The 25,211-nt window shown below is 36.8% G+C and overlaps 1 protein-coding gene across 8 annotated transcripts in view; it reads right to left on the bottom strand.

Moving 5' to 3' along the window:
* Nucleotides 1-25,211, bottom strand: part of ppp6r2.L (protein phosphatase 6 regulatory subunit 2 L homeolog) — a 47,824-nt gene that overhangs the window by 5,773 nt on the left and 16,840 nt on the right. For 3 of the 8 annotated variants that reach the window (XM_041585081.1, XM_041585077.1, XM_041585078.1), the window contains 20 exons: nucleotides 24,050-24,236; nucleotides 23,728-23,865; nucleotides 23,205-23,270; nucleotides 22,677-22,789; nucleotides 21,922-22,035; nucleotides 19,322-19,463; nucleotides 17,883-18,035; nucleotides 17,449-17,661; nucleotides 15,158-15,222; nucleotides 13,743-13,858; nucleotides 12,577-12,662; nucleotides 11,268-11,348; nucleotides 10,252-10,349; nucleotides 9,571-9,628; nucleotides 8,505-8,626; nucleotides 7,451-7,647; nucleotides 6,860-7,025; nucleotides 6,277-6,365; nucleotides 4,382-4,586; nucleotides 3,244-3,261 (listed from right to left, as the gene is read on the bottom strand). In XM_041585081.1, coding sequence (XP_041441015.1) covers nucleotides 3,244-3,261; nucleotides 4,382-4,586; nucleotides 6,277-6,365; nucleotides 6,860-7,025; nucleotides 7,451-7,647; nucleotides 8,505-8,626; nucleotides 9,571-9,628; nucleotides 10,252-10,349; nucleotides 11,268-11,348; nucleotides 12,577-12,662; nucleotides 13,743-13,858; nucleotides 15,158-15,222; nucleotides 17,449-17,661; nucleotides 17,883-18,035; nucleotides 19,322-19,463; nucleotides 21,922-22,035; nucleotides 22,677-22,789; nucleotides 23,205-23,270; nucleotides 23,728-23,865; nucleotides 24,050-24,236 — 2,427 coding nt within the window. 8 annotated transcript variants of the gene reach the window in all.

Here is a 25,211-nt window from a genome sequence, read left to right as displayed (position 1 = left end):
TCACCTGCCCCAACCCTCTAAAACAAAAAGCACAAACCCAATTCCAAACACCAGCCAGGAGCAGAGAGAAACTCTACGATCTTCACATTAAGAAAGTCTCATTTCTAATCTAGGCAGGAAGGCAAACTGGAAATGTAATTGTCCTCTAATAATAATAGTAACAACCCAAAATACAAGTAGCACTGAGGTGAGCATGGAACAGGGGCTTTTAAGATAATGGAACACCCAAGGAGGCCCTCACCAATCGAAAACGTGTGCAAATGTTTCATTTCTGTATCAGTGTGTGTCTTGTGGTGTTTCATTTTTTTTATTTGGGGCTTCTGTATATCTTGCGTTTTTGTGAGAGTGATATTATGTATTAATACAGGTAAGGGATCCCTTATCTGCAAGCCCATTATCCAGAAAGCTGTGAATTAAGCACATAATTCTAATTTTAAAGGGGTGTGTTACCTTTAGGTTAACTTTTAGTATAATATAGATTGGCCTATTCTCAACAACTTTTCAATTGGTCTTCATTATTTTATTTTTTATAATTTTTGTATTATTTGCCGTCTTCTTCTGACTCTTTCCAGCTTTCAAATGGGGGTCACTGCCCCCATCTAAAAACAAATGCTCTGTAAGGCTACACATTTGGGGGCCGATTCACTAACTTCGAGTGAAGGATTCGAAGTAAAAAAACTTCGAATTTCAAAGTGTTTTTTGGGCTACTACGACCTTCGACTACGAATCGAACTATTCAAACTAAAAATCGTTCGACCATTCGATAGTCGAAGTACTGTCTCTTTAAGAAAAAACTTCGACCCCCTAGTTCGCCATCTAAAAGCTACCGAAGTCAATGTTAGCCTATGGGGAAGGTCTCCATAGGCTTGGCTAACTTTTTTTGATCGAAGGATATTCCTTCGATCGTTGGATTAAAATCCTTCAAATTGTTTGTTTCAAAGGATTTTATCGTTCGATCGAAGGAATAATCCTTTGATCGTTCGATCGCACTATTTGCGCAAAAATCCTTCGACTTCGATATTCGAAGTCGAAGGATTTTAATTCCCAGTCGAATATCGAGGGTTAATTAACCCTCGATATTCGACCCTTTGTGAATCGGCCCCTTATTGTTGTTGCTACTTTTTATTACTCATATTTTTATTCATATTCCAGTCTCTCATTTAAATCAGTCCATGGTTTCTAAGGTCATTTGGACTCTAGCAACCAGATTGCTGAAATTACAAACCGGAGAACTGCTGAATAAAAAACTACAATAACACAAAAAAAAAAAAATAATAATAAAAAATGAAAACCAACTGCAAATTATCTCAGAATATTACTTTCTATGTCATACTAAAAGTTTATTTCAAGGTGGAACAACCCCCTTAAAAATGATTACCTTTTTCCTCTCTAATAATAAAACAGTCGCTTGTACTTGACGGTAACTAGGCTGCATGAATCCATATCGGTGGGAAAATAATCCTATTGGGTTTATTTCATGTTTAAATGTTTTTAGCAGACTTGCTGGTATGGAGATCCAAATTACAGAAAGATCCCCAGGTCAAAAGGTAGGTATCTGATGTGCCGATCATGTAGGTGGAAATGCAAAAGCAATGAAAACACCAGAAACGACATGGGCCATATTTATTACCTTTTTAGTTTGCATTCATATGAAGCAATATCAGAAAACGGGAGAGAGATCTTAATCTCACTTGTGATTTATTGTTTCATAGAAACGCAAACTACAAATGATAATAATTATGCCCGTGTGACACACAATTTAAGCAAATAGAACTATATTCATTTGTCAGTACAGTGCTGCACAGTAACAGCAAAACAAGGCAACTCCTCCCCATGACGAGCCACAGTAACCAGATCCTAAAGGCTCCTGTCTGTCACTACTTCCTATAAAGATCTATGGGAAAAGTGTGGTCTTATAAATAGAACTCGGTCCATATAAAAAAATGCATTATGAAATGTTGGCATTCTGGAATAGGTCAGATGGAAATGGATGTGGAACTGACCAGGTCAGTAATGGATTTACTATTGTATGTATGCACTGAAATATAGGTCATTAATTAACATTATTTCAAGGGGGTGCAGGGTACACAGAAGTTCACCTTTAACTGAATTTTTAATTGTTATATATCACATATTCCAACCAACTTTTCTAATTTAGTTTTTTTTGATATTTGCATTTTTAAATTTTTCGGTCAAAATCGGCAGCTGCCAAGGTAATAGACCCCAGTAACCCATAAAATGATAATCATTGTTACTGTTGTTATTATCTGTTCTTTTTTTATTTTTCTATTTGTCTTAACGTCTGACTTTGAGACTGCTAGGGAAAGTAAGCCTGACAAGCAGAGCAAGGAATTCTACAGAATGAAAATGAAATAGTTCATGCCATAAAAGATTTTGGCCAATTGCAGATTGTCCTTCGAGACATTGTACAGGTATTGGACCTATTATCCGGAATCAACGGGACCTGGGGCTTTCCGGATAACGGGTCTTTCCGTAATTTGGATCTTCACACCTTAAGACTCCTAGAAAATCATGTAAACATTAAATAAACCCAATAGGCTGGTTTTACTTCCAATGAGGATTAATTAAATCTTAGTTGCGATCAAGTACAAGTTACTGTTTTCTTGCTACAGAGAAAAAGGAAATCATTTTTTAAAAATTTGGATTATTTGATTATAATGGAGTCTATGGGAGACGGCCTTTCCGTAATTCGGAACTTTCTGGATAACGGGTTTCCGGATAACGGATCCCATACCTGTACTATAAATTAATTTAACAATGAACTAGTATAATTTTGGCACCCCCCAGTGATTCAGGGTTTCCTTGTCCTTTAATATAAGGCCATATTTTAATATAATATGTGTCTGATAATTTTTCCAGCCCTCTGCCTCTGGCCTATAGGTGGATGTATATGACATTATTTAATAAAATGACAACAACATAATTTCATTTAATCTAGCCCAAGGATATATAGTAGGTCAGCTAAGTGACCCTCACTTTGGAAGTGCAGGACAGCATTAAAGTAAGTGTAAAAGAAATTCTACAGTATGCCGTATTCCTGTCTTCTACAGCATTTTGGAATTATACAATATATTTCATATAAACGAGTCATATGTCAGTGACACAGGGAAACAATGAAATGATAAACCATACACTCAGATGACATGGAGAACAAAATGAGCCTCTCCCTACTCCTTTGGGTGTTTGGAGTGCTAGAATCCTTTGCTGGCATGCAGTACATACCCTGCAGGTGTAAAGATTCTGAGCAGTACCCACAGCGCAGAGAGGAAAGAGAGATGGAGTGATAGGGGAGAGAGAGAGAAGATAGACATTCAAAAGAAAATTCAAAAGAACAAACGAAGGTGGATGTCCAGTTTATAGAATGTAGCAGATCACTGATTTTGCATAGACCCATGTAACAAAATGCATAGCAGAAAAAAATGTGTATTTATGCTATGTTGTAAATGATGATGAGGTACACACACCTTTACCAAATTTATCATTATGTCAAAATCAAGAAAACTTGAAACCCTGGGACTGTTGGATAGTCTGTATGGCAACAAAGGCATTTTTATGAGAATAATATTAGATGGTGCTGGTCACTTTAACAAAGAGAGAAGAGCTCCTCTTAACCTGTCTGGATTTGAGCTCAGACTTGCTTTGAAAATATAATCTACCAATTGTAAGGCCTTTACATCCAAAAACAAACATCCCAAATAACATCCAGTTTTTGTAGGGGAATCTATGGGTTACAGTACAATATCGGTGATCAATTTATAGGGGGTTGAGTAGGGCAAATGATGAAAAGAAATACTATATAATGGCATTCCTTTTCATTAAGGAGCATTTTTTAAAAAAAAAAAAAAAATGGGCTTTAAAGGCTGAATCATTTCCACATAATTCTTATTGTGCAACTCTCATTAAATCCTACTAAGAGGTCCTCACACATTTTTTTCCAGTGTATTTAGCATCATTTGTAAATGGAATTGCTATTAAAAGCAGTGTTTATCCTTTTGTGTTCTTTGTTTTGCCTTTGTTTTTAGTAGCAATGGCATTAGAAATGACTTTCTCTTCAATTGTAAAATGTCTCATTTCCTAATGTAAATGAAATTGAAAGAAGTTCGTGTTAGAAATGCCATATAGAAAATAAACTCTCTTCCAGCCAAGACTAAGTTCTCACGATGCCTTGTCGTTTTACTGCTTCACAGCTCTGTTAACAGCTCATAGAAGAACGTAGCATAATGGGAACTGGAGTCTTGGCTGGAGGAGAGTTACATGAGCAAATATCTTTAAATACATTGGAAAAACTGTAAATTATGTAAATTGTTTAATATTTCAAAGATCTGTACAATAAAAAAAGTTTAGAATTAGATTTTCTTACCTGCTAAACGTGGCTTTTTCATTTTTCGTGTCCATGGTGAGTCTGATGGTTTCGTGTCCAGATCCAGTGCTGATGGTTTCAGTAACAATGTTATTTTTATCTTCTTCATCGCTGTCTGAGCCCCCGGATGAACTACTGTCTGAGCCAATGACAGGGTTCTTTCTGGCCACACAAACATTCCACACGCAAGGAGAGGCTGCACTGACTAAAAATAATAACAGATACAACTATAGGCAGGTTTTGTTTAAAAGCATGATAAATATGTAACTAGTAGGCTGTTCAACCAAGTTTAATGCAATTTAGGCTACATGGCTACATCTGTACAAATAATGAATGATGCTCACTGTTCCTACATATTCTGGCTCATTGCTTCTATCTTACTACATATACTTATTGCTTTTTAGTTTGTTTCTTCTTAAAGTTATTAAAATATAAAACTTAGGCAAAAAAAAAGTAGCTACATTTATGGCACATATATTTTTACCATATGAAACAAATGTATTCATAGGGATGTCCAACCTACGACCCCTTAGCGATAGTGGTGCACAACTAAAATTTTCCAGGCAGTCACAGAATCAGCAAAAGTGGAGACAGGTAGGACATAGCTGCTGTAGTGCGCAAAAAATCCAGTAAAGTTAAAAAAATAAATATTTATTAAAATCTTTCCTGTCAGCAAAATTGGGAAAATATTGACTTATTAGGAATCATTTAGAATTGCCTATTTTGTTATTTCATAAATGTGTCCCAAATAATATTTTAGTTTTCAAACTTTTTTTTTTCCTTACATATAAAACAAGCCTCCTGCTACAGCCTTAGCAATTGGCCTAGAACTACCTTAAGCAACACCTAGGTTAAAAAGAACATAAAAACAAAGTGGGTAATGCTGGTATGTACGAACCAGGTATACACATACCAACATTTTGGGCTGGGCAAGTAGCAATAAACTAAGGGCTCTTGGCGTAGAACCAATACTTTACCAGGCCATGCATTCTCAGTGGCAATAAGACAGCCTTTAGGAATATATTGATACACCAGGCCTAAGGTATAAAACTTGTGGTATCATAACAGTATCAATTTAGTATGTAAAGTAAGGTGGCAGCAAGACAAAGCATACATATCATGTCACAGTACCAGTGTAGCATTTTTCTGTATCCTTTTCTCCTTCAGTCTACCTACTATTCATTTCCTCGTTTCCTCTATTACACGACCTGAGGCAGTTGCCCCACCCCATTACCTGTCCTCGTTATTGAACTCAGGTGATTGGAGGGAGTTGCAAGTGTAAGGGCTCTTACTCACGAGCGGTTGTAGCTGTGCACCCCTGCATTCCGTTTTTCTGCGTTCAGCCGCAGGGGAGCGCAGGAATAGACGCATTAAATTTTTTCCAATGGGGCTGTACTCACACAGGCGCATGTAGGCGCCGAACGCAGGTTGAGACGCAACATGCTGCATTTTCCCTGCGTTCGGTGCCTACACGCGCCTGTGTGAGTACAGTCCCATTGGAAAAAATGTAATGCGTCTATTCCTGCGCAGAAAAACAGAATGCAGGGGAGCGCAGCTACAACAGCTCGTGAGTAAGAGCCCTAAAGAATTCACTGACCTCTCTAACAAGAAAATAAAAATGGGAGGTTTTGTTGTAAACCAAGTTCTGCTCCATGGGCCACTTATTCTATGTCTTTTCTCCTGCCCTGCTCTCTAAGCTACCCACTTTTCCTGTTCTTTCACTTTCTCCAACCCCTTTGCTCAAACTGTGGGAGCACTATCTCCCAGCTGGCACATACAAAAAAAATTTGGATGGGTACGACTGTGAAAAGATGCTTAGAGCTTGCAATGTGCCTCACGTTTAGGTATCAGGGTAGATACCACTGTCCCACATTGTTCAGTTATTGTCAACTTACACAACTTGTCTTGACTGTGCTTTGTACGTCCATCAGAGCTGCTGCTCTCGGTATCCACTGGAGAGCTACACCGTGGGCCTGATTCCGAGCTGGAGAGAGAGAAAATAGTACATAAGTGTACTATCTGATGAAAAAGTTGTGTTTCTATATGCACCCCTACATGTAGTGCTTATTAACATTTTGCTACCCACCCTTCCAGTTACATCTTGCATGTATTACTGCATGTAAAACAAAAGCTTTGCTCCAACTGCTTGGGCGGTTATGCTGTAAACGGCTTCACTACTACTTCTACTGATGTAAGCTCAACGTTTCAGCTGTGCAGTCCAATCAGGTTCAATCAGAAATGCATTAAATACCCATGGATGCAAATTTTACTTAAACAAAGTAGACTGAATGAGACTATGATCTATTGCCAGTAGGAAAAAGATAGGACATATAATTCAGCAAAGTATACCGGCCTGTGCTTGGTAAATAACATGGGAATGAGGCATGTAAAAGTTGCATCTTTTCAGTGTTGAAATTGGTAAAATTACTATTTCTGCAAGCAATGCAGGCCGCAATTTTATTTTCTAAAGAATTTTACCAACAAAATGGTTGAAAATCTGGGAATTTGGCCCATCCTTTCTGCTCTGAAGTAGATGTCTCTGGAACAGGTGCTTCCCAAACACTGGATCCCACATCAAGTGCAACGCATGGTGCTGGGGGTTTTGAATTTACCGGCTCATCAAATACAGCTGTCCACCCAGTTTCTGTGGGAAAAAATGAAATGAAATTTCATAACTCAGTAAGTGTATTTTTGTGTGCAGGATTTCATACAGTCTACTCTTCACGGCCTAGATAAATGTTTATGTAGTTTAAGTACATAAAGGTGTTCTACAAATCAGATGTATGCAATAAAACATATGCCACCTAATGACCTTACTCACTTTCAGTCAGAGCAGTTCCCTATGCAAAGAAAAGTGTTTAATGTTCCATTAACAAGGGCATTTAATTATACAGTGGATGCGACAACCAAGGGCCCTAAGATACGGATGACCCTCCTAACCACTAGTCCAAATGCTCAGGACTAGCTAATTTGCCATAAAGTAATTAAGCTTGCTTTAGCCATCCTGTCTGATGCAATAAGTGTTACCTATAAATAACAGTAAAATAAAAAAACATGTCATTATCTCACTGAAAGGGCCAACAGCACCTTCTGGAACAACAGAGTCTCTCTGCATTGACTGGGTGCTGGTAATGAGGTCTGCAGCTTGGGGGGTCTCAACACTATGTCCTTCCTCATCTTCTTCATCAGATACAGGGCTACCAGTTGGCTCTCCATTCTCCAGGTCACTGCGAGAGGAATCCTCTGAAGACTGGGATACCCCAAACCTACAAGTAGTGAGAGGCCTCACAAGTTTAAATTAAGATTCCACCTAGGCAAGTACCCCATTTTAGATAGCAGATCCAATGAACAAGAGTTGTATAAAAGGAGTTGCGTAGGACGTGTAAAAGCTAGCACAGAAATTAAATGGTGCTGAGGTATAGTTACATAGTTAAATCGGGTTGAAAAAAGCCAAAGTCCATCAAGTTCAACCCCTTGAAATGAAAACTCAGCATCCATACACACACCCCTCCCTACTTTCACATAAATTCTATATACCCATACCTATACTAACTATAGAGTTTAGTATCAAAATAGCCTTTGATATTATGTCTGGTTTAAGCTCCATCATATGAATCATGAGTGTGGTGTGCAAGGGTAACAGAGACTTTTTTCCTCTTGGCTGTGCATAGAACACAGACAAAAAAAATCCTAAGAAATGTGACTAACATACACAGCTTAATAACTAGACCAGCTTCAATAAAAGTGTTTATTCTATTGACGTTTGGTTCCAAGTTATGGACTTTGCAAGATCCAGGGTGGTGTACATTAAAGGGATTATTTATTAACATGGGAGACAAATATCACCAGTGATGTGGTCCATAGTAACCAATCAGCAATTACATTCTAACAGTCACCTACACGTTAGAAAACAAAAGCAAAGAGCTGATTGTCGTAAAAGGGAATTCACTAACTGAATCATCTAGAAAAAAAAAAGTAATGTTTGCTGCAGGATGATCAGTCAGGCCCTGTGTGATCAGTTGTAGTAAACATTATGTGCTATGGCATTTAGGGTATTTTCATTTTCCTGTGTTTGTGCCCTATAAAAAATGCTCGTATATGCTTTAAAAACCTTCATATTTACCTTGTCCTGGATTTCACTTGAGTGCCATAACCAATTTCTTTCTCTTCCCAGATGTCCTCCTCTTCATCATCAAATTGCTGAATACGTTCATTACAGCATGCTTCAAATAGGGTAGCGTTGGGCTGCAGATGATAGATAACGCCTGAGCTTATAGAAGTAATTCAGGGTCTGTCTATTATAGAAATACTGAATTTGTGTTATTGCTTTTTTTTTTTTTTTTAATTAAATGCCTACGCACAAAAGCAGTCACCATATTGGACCTAAGTACAAATGGTTTCTTCAGCAGAAGAAACCTTTGCATACTGGTTTTGCTATTGTAAGTGAGCTTTTAACTATTATACAGATGTTTATTACTTGTTTGTATATTTAACTCTTTGTTATTTTATCATTGGTTATACAAGATAAGTGCAAAAAAATAAAATGTGGGCTCCATAGTACAACTGCCCTAACCCTGGAGCTCTGGTTTCTTTTACATAACATTCCCTGGTGACTGAGGCACAGCATACCACATGCTCCCTATGCTGTAGCCAAATTAAGGTTAGGTGTCTAATCCATTATGTCAAATAGTGTATCAGTTGGGGTTAGCATACTGCAGCATGTAAAGCATCACATCTATGTTTTTTTCTTGGTTTTGTTTGTTTTGTTTATTCAAACAAATATGTTTGTGGACTACTAATTCCAGATTTGAGAATAACAAATTGTGATTGTCTGATTTTAAACATTTAAAAGTAGGGATGTACCGAATCCAGGATTCAGTTCAGTATTTGGCCATTTTCAGCAAGATTCGTCCGAATCCTTGTGCCTGGCCGCACCTAATCCTTAAAACCTTTTGTCACAAAACAAGGATGTAAAAAATTTTTTACCACCCCCTCACTGATTTGCATATACAATTTCGGGTTCGGTTTGGTATTTGGCTGAATTTTTCACAAAGAATTCGGGGGTTCGGTCGAACCCAAAACAGTGGCGGTTGGTTGATATAGGTTACGGCACCTGGGCAAAGTTAGTGCCTTTTATTACATAACTCCCATAAACTCATATTTACATGGAAAGACAAAGAGCTACTTACATTGTCATCTTCTGCCTCAATATTAAAGTTAATTTCTGCAATACGATCAAAGGGAGCACTAGGATGCATAGATAAATAAAAACATTTAGAATTTAGCCACATATCACTAGTCAATCATTGAAACAATGCTTGGACATAACATTAAAAAAATTAAAAAAAACAGGAACATGTCTCATGTTTAAAGGAAAACACGTTCATATGAAAATCCATAGGAATGTGGCTTGAAAATCTGTTCATGTAAAAACCACCCTAAACCACCCCCAGTCCAGCAGTACCTGCCCTTTAGGAAGGAGACAGAGAGCAGAGGGTGCAGCGCTTTTTTCCTGCGTCATGGTGGGCTGGGGGCAGAGTGATCCATCCTGCCACAGGCTAATTCCAAATGAAAACAGTACTTCAATGGGGGGATTGCACTGCCTCCAGTCCCACATGATGGCCACACCTGAAGAGGATCCTTGCTTGGGAAAGTACCGCTCAGATGGGGGTGGCTTTAGTTAGATTTTCATGCCACAACTCTTAAGTAATACTGCTACATTCCTATTGATATTCAAAGGAACATGTCAATGATCCTAAACTTTTAAAGAAACAGATTTCTACACAGGATTCTGCTTGAGAACAAAAATGAAGTAATACATTTAGAAAACAGAATGTTTCCATTTCAAGAGGCATGGATATTGTACATACTTGATATTATCATCTTGTTCAGCAAACTCCTCATCATTGAAGCCAAACTGATCAACAAAGTTGGCAGTCATCTGCTGGATCTGGTAATCTGAAAAAGCCTAAGTAAAGAAAATGGGTGCTCTAGATTCTAGAAGATTAAAGGGGATGTCCACCAAAAAATTTAAGAAAATGTAAATGAAAGAAAAGGTAATTCTAAGCAACTTACCGATATACATTAATTTCAACATTTCATTTATTTAAAAAAAAATTAATATACTTGCAATTTATTTGTGCCTTTCGGTCACACTTATCAATGACTCCTAAAACAATGTAGCAGTTCTCCTTCAGTTGTACTAATCAGAAGGCTTCAGCTACATTGTTTCAGAACTCAATTATTAGGGCAAGGCCAGACGTGGCGTTTTTACGTTGCGTTTTTAAAAAAGAACAGCCAGGCGTAAATAAGCATAAACTGCACTACCACTGAAACTAATGTAAAACGCACTATGGCAATTCACACAGGGCACTTGCAAGATATAATCGGCCACAGGACACCAGTATTGGCGTTTTTTAGCTGAAACGCCAATACGTCAAGAAACTACCAAATTAATAGACTCTATGGGATCTGCACGTTTTAAACCACACTTTACGTAAATACTCAGCGTATTTTAAATATGGCGTCCAAATTCAATGAGAACAATGAGAAGTGCATGTTGGGAAAAGAATCCTATGTTCTGAAAAACATGAAAAACGCATGTTGACGGTCGCATGTGTAGAGAATTTACGCCTGACTGTTCTTTTTTAAAAACGCAATGTAAAAACGCCGCAAAAACGCCACGTCTTGCCTTGCTCTTAGTGTGGAGAATATAAACAGCCAGACAGAGACTGCTTTTAATAGATTACATTTATAAATAGCTTTCAAACTACTGATATTTATTAATGTATGTATATCGGAAAGTTGCTATGTCATTATGAAAAAAAACAGTGGACGTTTTATGCTGGAAACTCATTTCAGCAAGCCCTAAGTATATTTGCCTCACCTGTTGCACAGACAGCTCATTAGGAAATGCACTATCAAGATCCTCATCCTCACTGGAAGAATGGAGGTGATGGGTGCTCACCTGAAATAGGACATATTTACAAATTCACTGCTTGGAAAGGGAATGGAAATCAGGGTAGTAAAGAGAAAGTTGGCCAGAGAATAGATTCAATACTGTGATCAGGGTAATCTTATTGGATTTACATACCAAACAAATAATATTGGGATTATATGCCAAGAGAAGCTGCATAAGACTGGAAATAATCAGGTTCTCTTTATTGCAATCCCAAATCAAACACATAATCAGATCTCTGGAAGCTAAAGGGCACCTATTATGAGCCTGCACCTCCAGTGGGGGTAACAGAGCCTGAGCTCTGGTTGGGGAAAACAATATTATTTTGCACAAAAAATGCTTGTTGGGAGCATTATGTTTGTCTCTCCCAAGTGAAGTGCAGACTCTATTAACACTTTCCTATTTTTCCCAATATCATGCCATCCTATGTGGTTAGAATTGTATTTGCGCAAATGTCATTATGCAGAAGGATAGCTATCCAAAGCATACTTTTACATTATGCAAATCCTATTTTGTTGAGACACAGGAAGCTGGAGTACTATATTTTATGATGGGCTTCCTAGCACAGTCACAAGATAGCAACCCTATTGAGCTCCTGTGGGAAAAGCTTCATTGTAAAGTATGAGCAAAATACTATACAGGCAAAGTTGTACCTCTGGGAAGTAGACTTTAGGATCAATTTATAAAAATTTGAGATAACGTATTTCTCGACAAATATATGCGAGAATGTTTATTCAAAGTTCAAATGATTTATCAAAGATAAAAACATAAAAAGTTACCAGAAACTCATTCAGTTGGGCTTATGTAAGGAGCATAAACACTATCTGAACTTCCAGAAATAAATATCATTTTTTTTCACACATTTATACCTGATTCCAAACACTGAGGAAACCACATTACTCTGATAAACTATTTCCCAATAGGCACACTTTGTAATGCAACCCCCCCACTTAATGGAACTTGAAGACCATCTGTTTTCAGAGAATTTGTGAACCACCCACTATGGTGATGAGGAGCAGATATGCAAATTTGAAGGACAGCCGTATCCATGGCCATTTACAAAACTTCCGGAGTTCAAGTTTGTTGGTTTGTTTTAGCAGTTAGATTATTTCACAATTTACGGAAATCATTAGAAAGAATTATGTGAATCACACCCTTCAACTGGTTATTTATTCTTGAGGCAAATACTTATTCTTCCTACACACTATATAGTCAGCAATGCCCAGATTAATTTTACCAAATCGACGGTGTTCCTGCGATTGGTCTCTGTCAGAGTCTCTTCCACAAAACTCTCCCATCTCCCTCTGCAATCATCAGGCAATTCTGCAGGAATAAATAAACCACATAAGTAACCATTAAAGCCTGCACATATTCCTCAACTATATGCAAACATAAGGATCTACTAAGGAACTATATAGAAACAGAAATAAATCTACTGTATAATGACATGAAATGAACCTGTAAATTACATTGCTGGACTATGTGGCAAACATGTTTTTATTGATTATAAAATCACTGATATGAACAAACCACAATATATGAAGTTGTTATATTTGTAGTAGTTTGTTATGGACCTACTACATCCCTTTTCTTCACTTCTAATATTCCTTTTATCATTAAGAATAGCCCTGGGCACCCAAAAAACTTGCTTACTCCCCATATTTTACCACCATTCCTATTTGTTCTGAATGTGAATCCATGGACATTGATTTCACAAGTTTCAGAAAAATCTCAAATTCAGAGCTTATTTCTTACATTTCTCACAGTTCAATGTAAAACAGCACTCACAATAAAATATATCATTCATTCTGTTGAACTATACACACACAGTAAGCCCTGCCGCTAAAATATAAAACATAGATGCACTAAAATAAAAATGTGGCACAGCTAGTAAATGAGCTCCTATTTATTGGAAAGTTAAGTACAATATCAAATTCAAAGTTTGGTGCTTGCTTGTATCAATGACATTTCCCAATTAACAGCCCTTTTATGTCCCAGTTCCCCCACTCTTCCTCAATTGTGCAGCTCGGAAGTAAGTCTGTAACTTCAGTTGGGCTTATTTTTTGTCTTTTAGGGAAATGGCACATGAAGCTTTTTGTCCCCTGCATGAAATCATCATTAGGAAGTGTCCAATAATTCATTTAGGAGCACAGGTGTCTCAGCTGATGCACATGCTTATTGCCCACTACTATAGTGACTTAGTAAGTCCCATAGTACAGCACTATGGGAAATAGGCATCTTGGACAAAACAATAGAAACTATTTGCAACACAAACACTTACCACACACATAGAAATACAGAAACACCAAAAACTGTAAGACTGAGCCACGAGGAGCAATAAAGCATTGAACAATTGTGTGAATGATGTTCAGGTATTTGAAAGGCGTTCACAAACAGTCTTACCTGTGATAAAGTCACTAATCTGAGCCTGCACAGGACCTTTTTCCATGTTCTGTACCACTGCATTGGCAATGCGAGTTAGGTGACCCATATTCCCTCTTCTCATGCCTCCTTCTGCCCTGAAAGCATACCATATTATAAGTCGATTATCTAAAAAAACATATAAAAAGATGTGCCATAACGGAATATTGCGCTGCACCGTGAATAAAATAATACTCTGGTTATTATGATGGGATAAGAGGAATTGCTATCATGCCATGTAATTAAAGGACAAGCAAACATAACACAGGAATAACAGATAAACAAACCAGAGTGTCTGGGCCAAAATTATAGGGGGTCTGCTGGGGGTCCCAGTTGATGTGCAGTCTCGACATATGTGAGCAAAGTACACATATATAATTGTACAAAGAAAGAGAATATCATTTGCAACAAAAAACATTGGGCAAAAGCAGTCATGCTTAAAGGGATACTGTCATGGGAAAAAAAACATTTTTTCAAAATGAATCAGTTAATAGTGCTGCTCCAGCAGAATTTTGCACTGAAATCCATTTCTCAAAAGAGCAAACAGATTTTTTTATATTCAATTTTGAAATCTGACATGGGGCTAGACATATTGTCAATTTCCCAGCTGCCCCAAGTCATGTGACTTGTGCTCTGATAAACTTCAACCACTCTTTACTGCTGTACTGCAAGTTGGAGTGATATCACCCCCCCTCCCTTTTTCCCCCCAGCAGCCAAACAAAAGTACAATGGGAAGATAACCAGATAACAGCTCCCTAACACAAGATAACAGCTGCCTGGTAGATCTAAGAACAGCACTCAATAGTAAAAACCCATGTCCCACTGTGACACATTCAGTTACATTGAGAAGGAAAAACAGCAGCCGGCCAGAAAGCATTTCTCTCCTACAGTGCAGGCACAAGTCACATGACTGGGGGCAGCTGGGAAATTGACAAAATGTCTAGCCCTATGTTTTCCGATGACAGGATCCCTTTAATCTACAAAGCTCTAAGTTTTGTACGAACTATATACTCTTTAAGCGAAAGAGTTTTGTAATATGCACATACATTTACTTACGGGATAAATGTCAATTCTTTATAACTGTTATATGTAAATGTAAAGTGGTTATTTGATGCTTCAAATGACAAAAGTTTAAATTCTAGTAAATTAATGTAAAAAGTAATGGAACAGGCCATTCTCCACAGGCAGACATATTTATCTATACGTATGTACTTTTCCACTGCCATGGCAATATGTTATATCTACAAACAAAGCAAAACATAAAAAAATGATAGTTTTGGATTGGGTCTATGTCCAAACAATCCAAAACTATAACAATATGGGCATGTCGATGTTTATACCATTTTGACCTTACAAAGCACATTACAAGAAGTGTACAGCTAAAAAAGAATACTCACTGAATTTTATCATTGGTTTCCCACGCATCTAATATTCTTTGCACAAGACAACATTTCTGGAAGAGCTGATAAGAGTAGTTATGGGGTTTATATAATAAACACAGTTATAAAGAAAAGTCTTAATTTTGCTAAATCCTAAACAAAGAGAAAAGACAAAGCATTCAAGCATATGAACACACACATTATGAACACACACACCCACACCACCCGCCCCCCCCCCATAATACATTTTACACAGGTAACTTAAAAGTCCCAAATGGTTGTCCATTTAATTGGACAGAGAAGAACATTCACTGTCACGCGTGGCAAATGCAAGCAGGGACAAGCCCTTGCATGTTTATTTGTGAGTGCAATGTTTCGGGATAGCAACCCCTTTGTCAATTTAATTGGCCACCACTGGGATCACCTGGCTGTAGCCAGCTATGCTTATATTTGTAAAGGAGGCACTCAAAAGAAGGCACTCTTATACCAACAGTTAAAAATAATTATTATGTCAAATAAGTATAGCCTTACGCATTTCGTGTTACACACACTTAGTCATAGGCCTAAGTGTGTGTGACACGACGCGTAAGGCTATACATATTTGACACAATAAATATGTTTACTTATTCTATTGACTGATGAAAGCTTGCCTTCTTTCGAGTGCCGGCTCTACAAATTTCTGGTTTGGACCGCTCCCCTTTCTGAAGGCTCATGGTGGTGCACCTGGGCCTCTTCCATTACTTGGTGAGTTACTATTTGATGGTGGACTGCCATTCCTTGCCTACATGCTTATATTTTACAATAGGTGTACATTATTTAATCTCTCTCACTCTCTTTAATATATATATATATATATATATATATATATATATATATATATATATATATATATATTTTTTTTTTTTTTTTTTTATTATTATTTATTTATATAAATCACTTATGCATGTGACTGATTCATGCTTAAAATGGTTGCCGGGCGGCTGGAAATCGATACAACTTTGTGTGTACGGGATCCCAATAGGATCATGGTATGGTCAGTTTCAAGAAAAGGGAGAAAAAAAGGTGATTGCAATGGTTGGGGTTTGCCCACTTCTACTGCATAGGAAGACCATCAGGACTAGTGTTGGAGTGCTTAACCACTAGGGCTGAATAGTGCCTCTACAATTGGTAACTGGAGAGCTGGTGGACAGAAAGTTATGGTGTATACTTAGCTATATTGCCTGGGTGGGTCTATCATGGCATGTACGTGAATGTGTGAGTACCTTGTACAAAACCGATGAGAATTTGTTTGGATTACATTCTCTGAAAGATGTTATGCATTATATTCCTTTGCAATAACTTTTTGGCATGTTTTGGGCTGACATCACAGGGTGAGAGGATGCATATTGGGTGCCCAACAACACATTTGGTACCATTCATAGGTTTTTAAGTGTTTTTATGAATTACAACATTCTATGTCTTGACGAACGTCCCTGTGTGAAACCGAAACTTTGAATAAATACAAAAATAATAACGATGCAATTAAAATGACAAAAACAAACTGACAAAAACGAAAAAAAGAAGTAAAATAATAGGGAAAATTTCAATTATTGTATTTGAACAAAGAAAATATATTCACAGACATAAATGAACCACCCTTATCTGATTTTTAAATAACACGGTGTGCAAAAGTTGTGCATCTGTTGAGCTTATACGTTGTATAAGTAACTGAAATCAGATGGCCATATTCATTTCATATTTTGTAGAAATACTTCAGCATTCTTTTTCGTAATGATTAAGACTATTTCCCATATGTAATTAAATCAACTAAGTTTTCTCAACGTGCATTAACTAACAGTAAACAAAGATGTCTGCTTTTAAATAGGTGACCAGTAAATGCTGCATTTTGTATTACCACCAATTAGTTTAAAATGGCGTTTACTATGTTACTGGTTATTTTGATAACAGCCATTTTACCTTAATTAATAATTGTAAATTGCAAAGTACAGCTCTAACAGGATTAAGAAATTTAGTTGGTTAAACTAGATTTCATATAACAGATCTGCTTGCATGAGTTTACGTAACCTTTACCTAGTCCTTGCAACACTAAAACATATTTTTGGGATAAGCAAGAATTGGAATTTGTCTATGTAAAATCCATCTCACAAAGACAAGTATTTCACTAACTCCTATTCCATGACAGGCAATATAAATGAGAATTTTAACACATACAGGCAGATCCAAAAGCTGTAACTAATAGCAACAAAAAGTGATCACCATAAGCGAAACACCCCTGAAAAATGATATAGTTAATAAAATTTGTGACTTACGTGTGTGATCATTAGATCCTCATGCTCAGAGGAACAAGTCTGGCAGCTCTCCATGTTTTCTATGTTTCCATTTTGTGATTCCTCCGTCTCCTTTCTTTCTTCAGAAACTGCTAGACACTTCCTTTCTTGCCTGGAGTTAGAGAGAACAGCTGCTATACACAGCTCAACCTGTAAGTGCATGAAGTTATTCCAAGTGTATCTGAAAAAAAGATCCTGTGGGGAGAAAGGCATAAAATATTACCTACCGAAACACCATCTTCCTACAAAGAATAAAAGATCTGATTCAAAATTATTCTTGCAGCTTGCGTTGTTAATACCAGAAAACCATTGCATTACTGCAAATAAGTTTTACTAATTTCTCTGTAGCAATTTTCTCACTGCCAAGAGATGCACCCGAAATTGAAGTGCTTAATGCCTTTGCTAGATTTACTTACAAGTAAGAGGTCCATGGTACTGAGCCGACAAAGCTCCTGGTTAATACCGGGAGTGTTAGTGTGAAGCAATGCAGCAATAAGGTGTGTAGTATGCAGACGGGCATTTCCTAGTGGCTCCTCCAAAACTCCAATTGTGGTCAAAATGGATTCTTTCTGCATTAAAATAAACAGATCACAAACACAACACAAACATATTAGTCCCATGACATTACTTGTTTCTGAAGTTGCAGAAGCTGTCCATAGGTAATTGTTTTCATGTGAAACCCTTTCACCTTTGTTTACTGCTTTCCTATTTTTCCATGATGACAGTGTGGTACTTCCTAGCGTAAACTATGACATTTTGACAATAAATGAAATACAAAATGTATTTCTTCTGAAAGGGTTATGGAAGTGGTTTATTGGCTCATCATATAATTATATATTTTTATTTGAAATACAGATGTTGTAGAGATCTTTTTGCTTATTAAATAAATGCCTCTTCCATTGTTGGGAAAAGCAACTTTAAAAACATTACTAGCGAAAGTAATGGCAATTGGGCAACTATGGTTCCTCTTTGGGCAGTCTTAGTTTGTTTGTCACTGTTATTATAAAAAATGTACAACTCATTATAGGTTAACTCTAGACTGTGCTTATACTTATAATTAGTGCATGACATTGTATTTTTCACTCTTGTTTACTGTATCATTTCCAAATAGAAGATAGGAGTATGGGATTGTTTCAAAGCTGAAGGGCATCCAAAAGAAACATTTTTTAGTTAACAGACCTACACTCCACATGGGAGTAACAATTCTATAGGTATAGGATACGTTTCCTGGAAACCCATTATCTAGAAAGCTCTGAATTACTGGAAGATCATCTTGCGTAGACTACATTTTAATCATATATAATAAAATAAGGGAACAGGACCTTTGTTCTTGATCCCAACTAAGATACACTAGATCCTAATTGGAGGTAAAATGCTTAAATGATTTAATAGTAGGACTAAGGTATTGAGATCCAAATAACAGAAAGACCCCTTGTCAAGAAAATCCCAAATAATAAACATTGTAAAAAAAAATTTATATATTTTTTCTCTGCAATAATAAAATAGTACCTTGTACTTGATCCTAACTAAGATATAATTCATTCTTATTGGAAGAAAACCAGCCTATTGGGTTTATTTAATGTTTACATGATTTTCTAGTAGACTTAAGGTATGTGGAAATACCCAGGTGTTGGGCATTCTGGATAACAGGTCCCATAACTGTACTTGAATTTATAAAAAAGGGTTTGTAAACTATAGAAATGTAATTTCAAACGTTAGCAGAAGTCTATGGGGCGAGTTTAAAAACAGACATTGATACAACCAAAAAAAAAAAATGTATTGTTGTCTTAAATTTTATGAACACACATCCTTATGACACTTTGTGACTACCTACATAAACAATAGAAGGTTGTACCTTAGGAGGATGCTGAAGCAGATGGTGAAAATCTTTTAGACGTGGTTCTATCACTTGAAGTATACTGTTGCTGATAGTAGGAGTTCTATCATAGCCCTGTGGCAATGAATCCAGCAGGGGATCTACACTGTAGAAAAAAAGACTTTTACAAGTTATAAGAAAGTCAATATGCTTTATATATAACCCACATTGTAAACAGAAAGACAAAAGAGTTAAGAAGGGAAGTTTGAAAAGAAAAAATAGACTTAACATCAGCACAGGGCTGTTCTTGATTGCCTTGGACATTTTAAAGGGTACCTGTCACCCAAAATAATTATTCCAAATCCTATTTCATCATGTTAGTGAAGAAATTAACTTTAATTACACTGTATAAATTATTTAAATCTTGTTTCCATCAGTTTGGGATAATTATAGCAAGCAGGCAGGAGTCATTTTGTGGACACTGTTATTAAGACAAGCCTTGCATCATCTCAGAATCTTGTTTGTGCACCAGAATTGGGGACCCAATGTCCATTCCCATTCACTGGCTACACAATTAAATGGTTAAGAAAACTGGGGAATGTGGAGAGAGCAGTGACTTCTAGGAAGTGCTGAAAGGCATAGAGGAGGGGCAGGCAATATTTGATTGACAACTGAGATTTTTAAATGCGTTTACAACAGCTATGAACATTTTAATTAAAAAAAAAAAAAAGAATTTGGATTTCATGTTTAATTTGAAAAGGACTTTTACTATACAGCTTTTTATGTCTGGGTGACAGGTCCACTGAATATAGCCGGGTTCCTGATCAATATTCAGATTTCAGAATGAGAAGAAGAATGAGAGGGTTTTGGCACATAACATACAATAAAATACTTTACTCCACTGGCAGCATGTTCCACAGCAATGCATTTGGGGTTATATAATAAAGGTTTGAAGTTTGCTATAGGCCATAGTTATCTAGAGGCAGTGGCGGATGAATGAAATATAAAGCCCTGTTTGACTCAGCCAAATAAAAATAAGTATTACACATAAATGGGCCCCTGATAGCACTGGACCACTAGGTTATAGCTTAGGTAAACCTGTGCATTAATCTGTCTCTGCCTATAGGAACCAATCAGTAAGTTTTTAGTGGTTGCCTGTTTAAAAGCAAACATCTTATTGGTTGCCATGAGTTATTGCACCTGAGCAAAATGAGTGACTTTTATTACATATGGGGGTATGGGATTGATGCTGCCAAATGCGCATGATCATGAGCATTGTGCAACTGTACATATTATAATTCAGCAGTTAGCATTTCTATGATTTCCCTTTGGAAGTACTGTGGTGATCAAAATATTTAGCAAGACACTGCCCTTTAGCCACATATAAAACTATTGTTTAAAATAAACTTGAATATAAAACTTTTATATGAATATGCAAAATAAACTTACAGGGGCAATAAACTTATTTTTTCAGTGCTGAACATATTTTTGCCAAGTGGTTAATTAAGAAATATCTATGGCATTTATTATTTCTAAAATGAATGAAATTACTTTCTGGCTCTGAGCAATTTTGTGAGTGCACCCATGAGCCTTGCCTGTTAAATGCACATTGTAATGAATATGAATTCCTCCATATTTGTAAACCTGACACAAATTTGTTTGTTTATAAATAATTAGATGTAAGTGCAGTGTGCGTAGTCCAATTCTGAAGGTCAAATCAGCATTTATTTAATGAACAGCCCAGTAATTTATAATAACAAAAAATGTAGGTACAGCACATGTTGAAGAAAGGTATATATTGCCTCTTTAGCAACCTGCGAACCCAACCTTCACTCTACTAGAAAGCTCCCATCCCAAAAGCCACCCTGTTACCTTTTGACAACTGCCCTCTATCTGAATGCGAAACCTAAAATGTGCTCTATCTGTGTTGGCCCCATTGGCCTCTAGATTCACCATCATGATAATCACGAGCATATGCATATCATCAGAATGCTCCCAGAGTCATCTGTATATGTGTCCTGCCAATGCCGTGCTTTTTGTGCAAAATCCAAATATATTACTAGGCTCACTTATTTTTAATAATAATAATACAGATCGCAAGCTGCATTCCTATTTTTAATTTTGTAGTGTATTACTCCTATATAGCCTTCAGGGTGGATGGAAGTGGTTATATGATGCATTTACTTTATTTACAAAGTCTTACACTGTGCTTGCAAAGTAGTCATATAAAAAATGCCTAATTATCAGTATCTGAGATACTAAGGGCATTTTTCATATTTGTCACTGCAATACTATGTTAATGCTGCATTGTATCAAAAGAACTTGATATCCATTTTTTTTTTCAAATAAAAGACAATAATTGTAGAGAGAGTTTTCCTTTAATTTATTCATGTATTATTTCTTATTAATTAATAAAATAAAAAAAAATCAACCCCTGGCAAAAAATCTGTATATGCCTACAGGTAAAAGATATCTAAAAGCATTGCAAGAGTTTGCACATTGCAGTTTTTGCAAATGGCATTGGAGGCACTTTTTAAGATGTTATTTCTTTGCTATAAAGAAAATGTAAAATCCAAGGTTAAAAACAGACAGGAATCATCAAACATATTCTCTTTTTTAATGGCATGATGGCAGCTGACCTCTGTCTCCTTGTCTCTAGTAGTGTCAGCAAAATCTGTGTCCCGCTCACAATACAGCTTTCAGTCCGTTCTCCATCAAACATGTTTTTTAATAGTTGCTCTACACATGGCTGCCTGCAATTAGAAAAATTATATTTATATGGTGTACACATTGGTTACTGCATAAACAGATCGTGTGTGTGTGGTGTGTGTGTACACACACATGTGAGGATCAATGAATAAGGAAGCTAAGAGAAAGCAAAACGAGGCAGAACTTGCTGCTAAGTGCTATTTATTGCGCACGACATGTTTCGGGCGTAGTGCCCTTTATCAAGTAGTGCCCTTTATCACACTTGATAAAGGGCACTACGCCCGAAACATGTCGTGCGCAATAAATAGCACTTAGCAGCAAGTTCTGCCTCGTTTTGCTTTCTCTTAGCTTCCTTATTCATTGATTATGCTTACACCTGAAGCGGGGGTGTCCTGCTGAGATTGAGAGCGAAGCTGCCAAACCCCAGTCAATATTCTCAAGTGTTCTTTGAACACATGTGAGGATGTCTATGTGGCCAGTTGAGTTTCTGAGTTTACAACAGCTATAAATGCTTCAATAAAAAAAAAATGTTGAATTTCTTGTTTACAGATTTTTATGTCTGGGTGACAGGTCCACTTTAAAGCAGGTAAAGCAGTCCTCAACCACAGTATATATCTATATCTATATCTATATCCATTTGCTATATATCATTTGTTTTATACTCCAAATACTGGTTTGTACTCACGATTCTAATGTAGCGAGCAAGGGGTCTGTTTCCATGGTCTCTTGCATCTGATTGCACTGATCCCTACTCAGTCTTATTAGATCACATAAGGTCTGAGAAGCATTGGACTGTTTCTGTAAGGAATCATGGGTTAAAGCAGCAATATCAAAAACCGGGTCATTTGCAGGCTTTATATAAAGAGTGACTATCTTCTGATCAACAACCAAAAAAATATATAATATAACATCAGTGGGCAAGACATGGGTCTTTGTGCTACATTTTGGAGCACAAAAGACCAACAACTATCATGTAAAGTGCAGAACGGGGCACAAAAATACTATAAATATGGTGGTTTCCTCCTAGTGTAGTTATAGTAATATAGTAGTGTAGTGATATATTGGTTTGGGAATAAAATTGTATTTTTTTTAAAATTAAGGGGTGTAGGGCAGTTGTCTCAGTTCATTATGTATGATCCTGTCCTTGGCTCTGGTCTGTGAATAAAATGTATATGCTGGTAAATATAACACAAAGAGAAGTCATGACACTCACATCCTCATCTTGACTGTGATGTATCAGATCTATCAATCTTTGAATTAGCCTTTCCTCATTCAGCCACTGTAAGATATGAGCAATGCCAGTTTAATTCAATTACAAGTTTTTCCCCATTATGCCTCTCCGTGTCTTTTTTGCTCCTCCTCTCTATAGTTCTATCAATCTGTTTCTGATACTTATAGCTAGATTGTCAATCTCAGCATATTATGGCTAGGTAAAATATAAATCTTCTAGTACTTTGTGATCCAAATAAATATTTCCTAAAAAAATTATACAGTGCTGCTAAACAATATGACAAAACACAGACTTCTAGAATATACTATCCATCATTTAATATAATTTAAAAAAGATGCCAAGTTGTCTTCCTGTGTCTGTCTGCACTACACTGATTCTGCCCTGAATACTCTTTTTCCAGCCACCCAAAACTCTATCCATTAGCCCCGCCTTTCTTGCTTCACCTTCTACATTTCTGTAAATCTGCAGTAGAAATATAAAATGTTTGCATAAAGACTTTGCTTACTTGGAGCACCTCTTGTCGTAAAGGGGCAGGTTCTACACAGCTGATAAGACGAAGCAGCAGATCCATCATTGCTGACGTGCCAATATGCTCCAACACCAAGGCAATGAATTTCTCCTTCTTTCTCAAAAACCCAATGACCTAACCAGGAAAATGATATTAGCATATGAGTTACTAAAAGTACTATATGTACTACAATATTCATCAGTAAGATCTGAAGGGTGCAGAAAATGTTTAAAACTTTAAAAGCCCAAATAATCCAAAATATTTACACAGAAGGGCCTCTTCTTTTATGGTTATGCAGTGATATAATGGGAGCTCTAACCTGCTCAGTCTTCCTTGCAATCAAGTTTCCAATAGTTTTGCTGAAAAAGCTGGCAAGTAGTGGGTTGAGGGGAGGTTCTTGTCTCAGAAAGTCATACAAGAGATTTAGGAGGTTATCATCTTCACCAAGCTTATCATTGATCTGCGGCACGTCACACGTCAGCAGCTCACAGGCAGTGTTGGGGAACCTAAGGAAATAAAACATTTTCCATCATGAAGGGAACAACACACATACTTATTGATGCCAGTGACATTTTCCAGTCTAGATAGACTCTTCACTATTTCATCCATTGAGAATGAAGTTCTTGTAAAATATATTCCATGCAAACCATGGTATGTTAAATAGCATCTTATAAAACCAGACAGCTATCTCTGCACAGTCTGTGGATGATCATGTAGCTAAGCAATCTTGTTCTCGTAAGAGAGTTAAGTGTCAAAAGCAGATTTGTGCAAATATAGTTCTTAATTGAATTTGTTTCAGGTATTTAGGTTAAATTTCCCATTTGCAATCCATAATTTTGTGAGCTACCCTTTATAACGTAACATGGCTATACATGTGCACCATCCCCCAAAACTATGCCCAAGGCATGTGGTTCTCTTCCCTACCCCTAGTTCAGGCCCTGGCTACCCTGTTTCCCCCTAATAATATGACTGAGAACAAATCTACAGGCCTGTACAGCCATTTAAAATCATATAACTGAAACAAGGTGGAATGAAATCTTCTCCCTTAAAAAAATTTTTTAAAAACATATCTTCTTTTTTTATATCTATTTAAATTAACAAAACACATCATTTTCAGAAGCAAATAACATCCTTTATTCCCCTATAAATTATCAGAAACACACTCTTTTCAAACATTCTGGAGTACTGTACTTATCATGCTTATATAACGGAAGCTGAACCAAATGGGTTAGGGCGATATGCTGCAGTTGAACTGTAGTGTCACTGGACCTATAGTAATTAATAGGCCCTGGTACGACCAAGGTTTGTGATAGGCTACAAAAATATTATTCCTCGGAGTTTTGTAGAGATTCTAGAGTCTAGCAGTATGCTAATCTGAATATGTTTTTTTTCTGTGCTGCAGAGAGTCACAACTCTAGTGACATACACGCTTGGTAAACAGAAAATGACTTGCGTATCCTACAGGGCTCTCTGAATTTGAT

Source organism: Xenopus laevis, chromosome 3L (assembly GCF_017654675.1).
Source record: "Xenopus laevis strain J_2021 chromosome 3L, Xenopus_laevis_v10.1, whole genome shotgun sequence".
NCBI lineage: Eukaryota > Metazoa > Chordata > Amphibia > Anura > Pipidae > Xenopus > Xenopus laevis.
The sequence above is the reverse complement of the archived record's forward strand: the minus strand, read 5'-3'. Positions and strand labels throughout refer to the sequence as shown.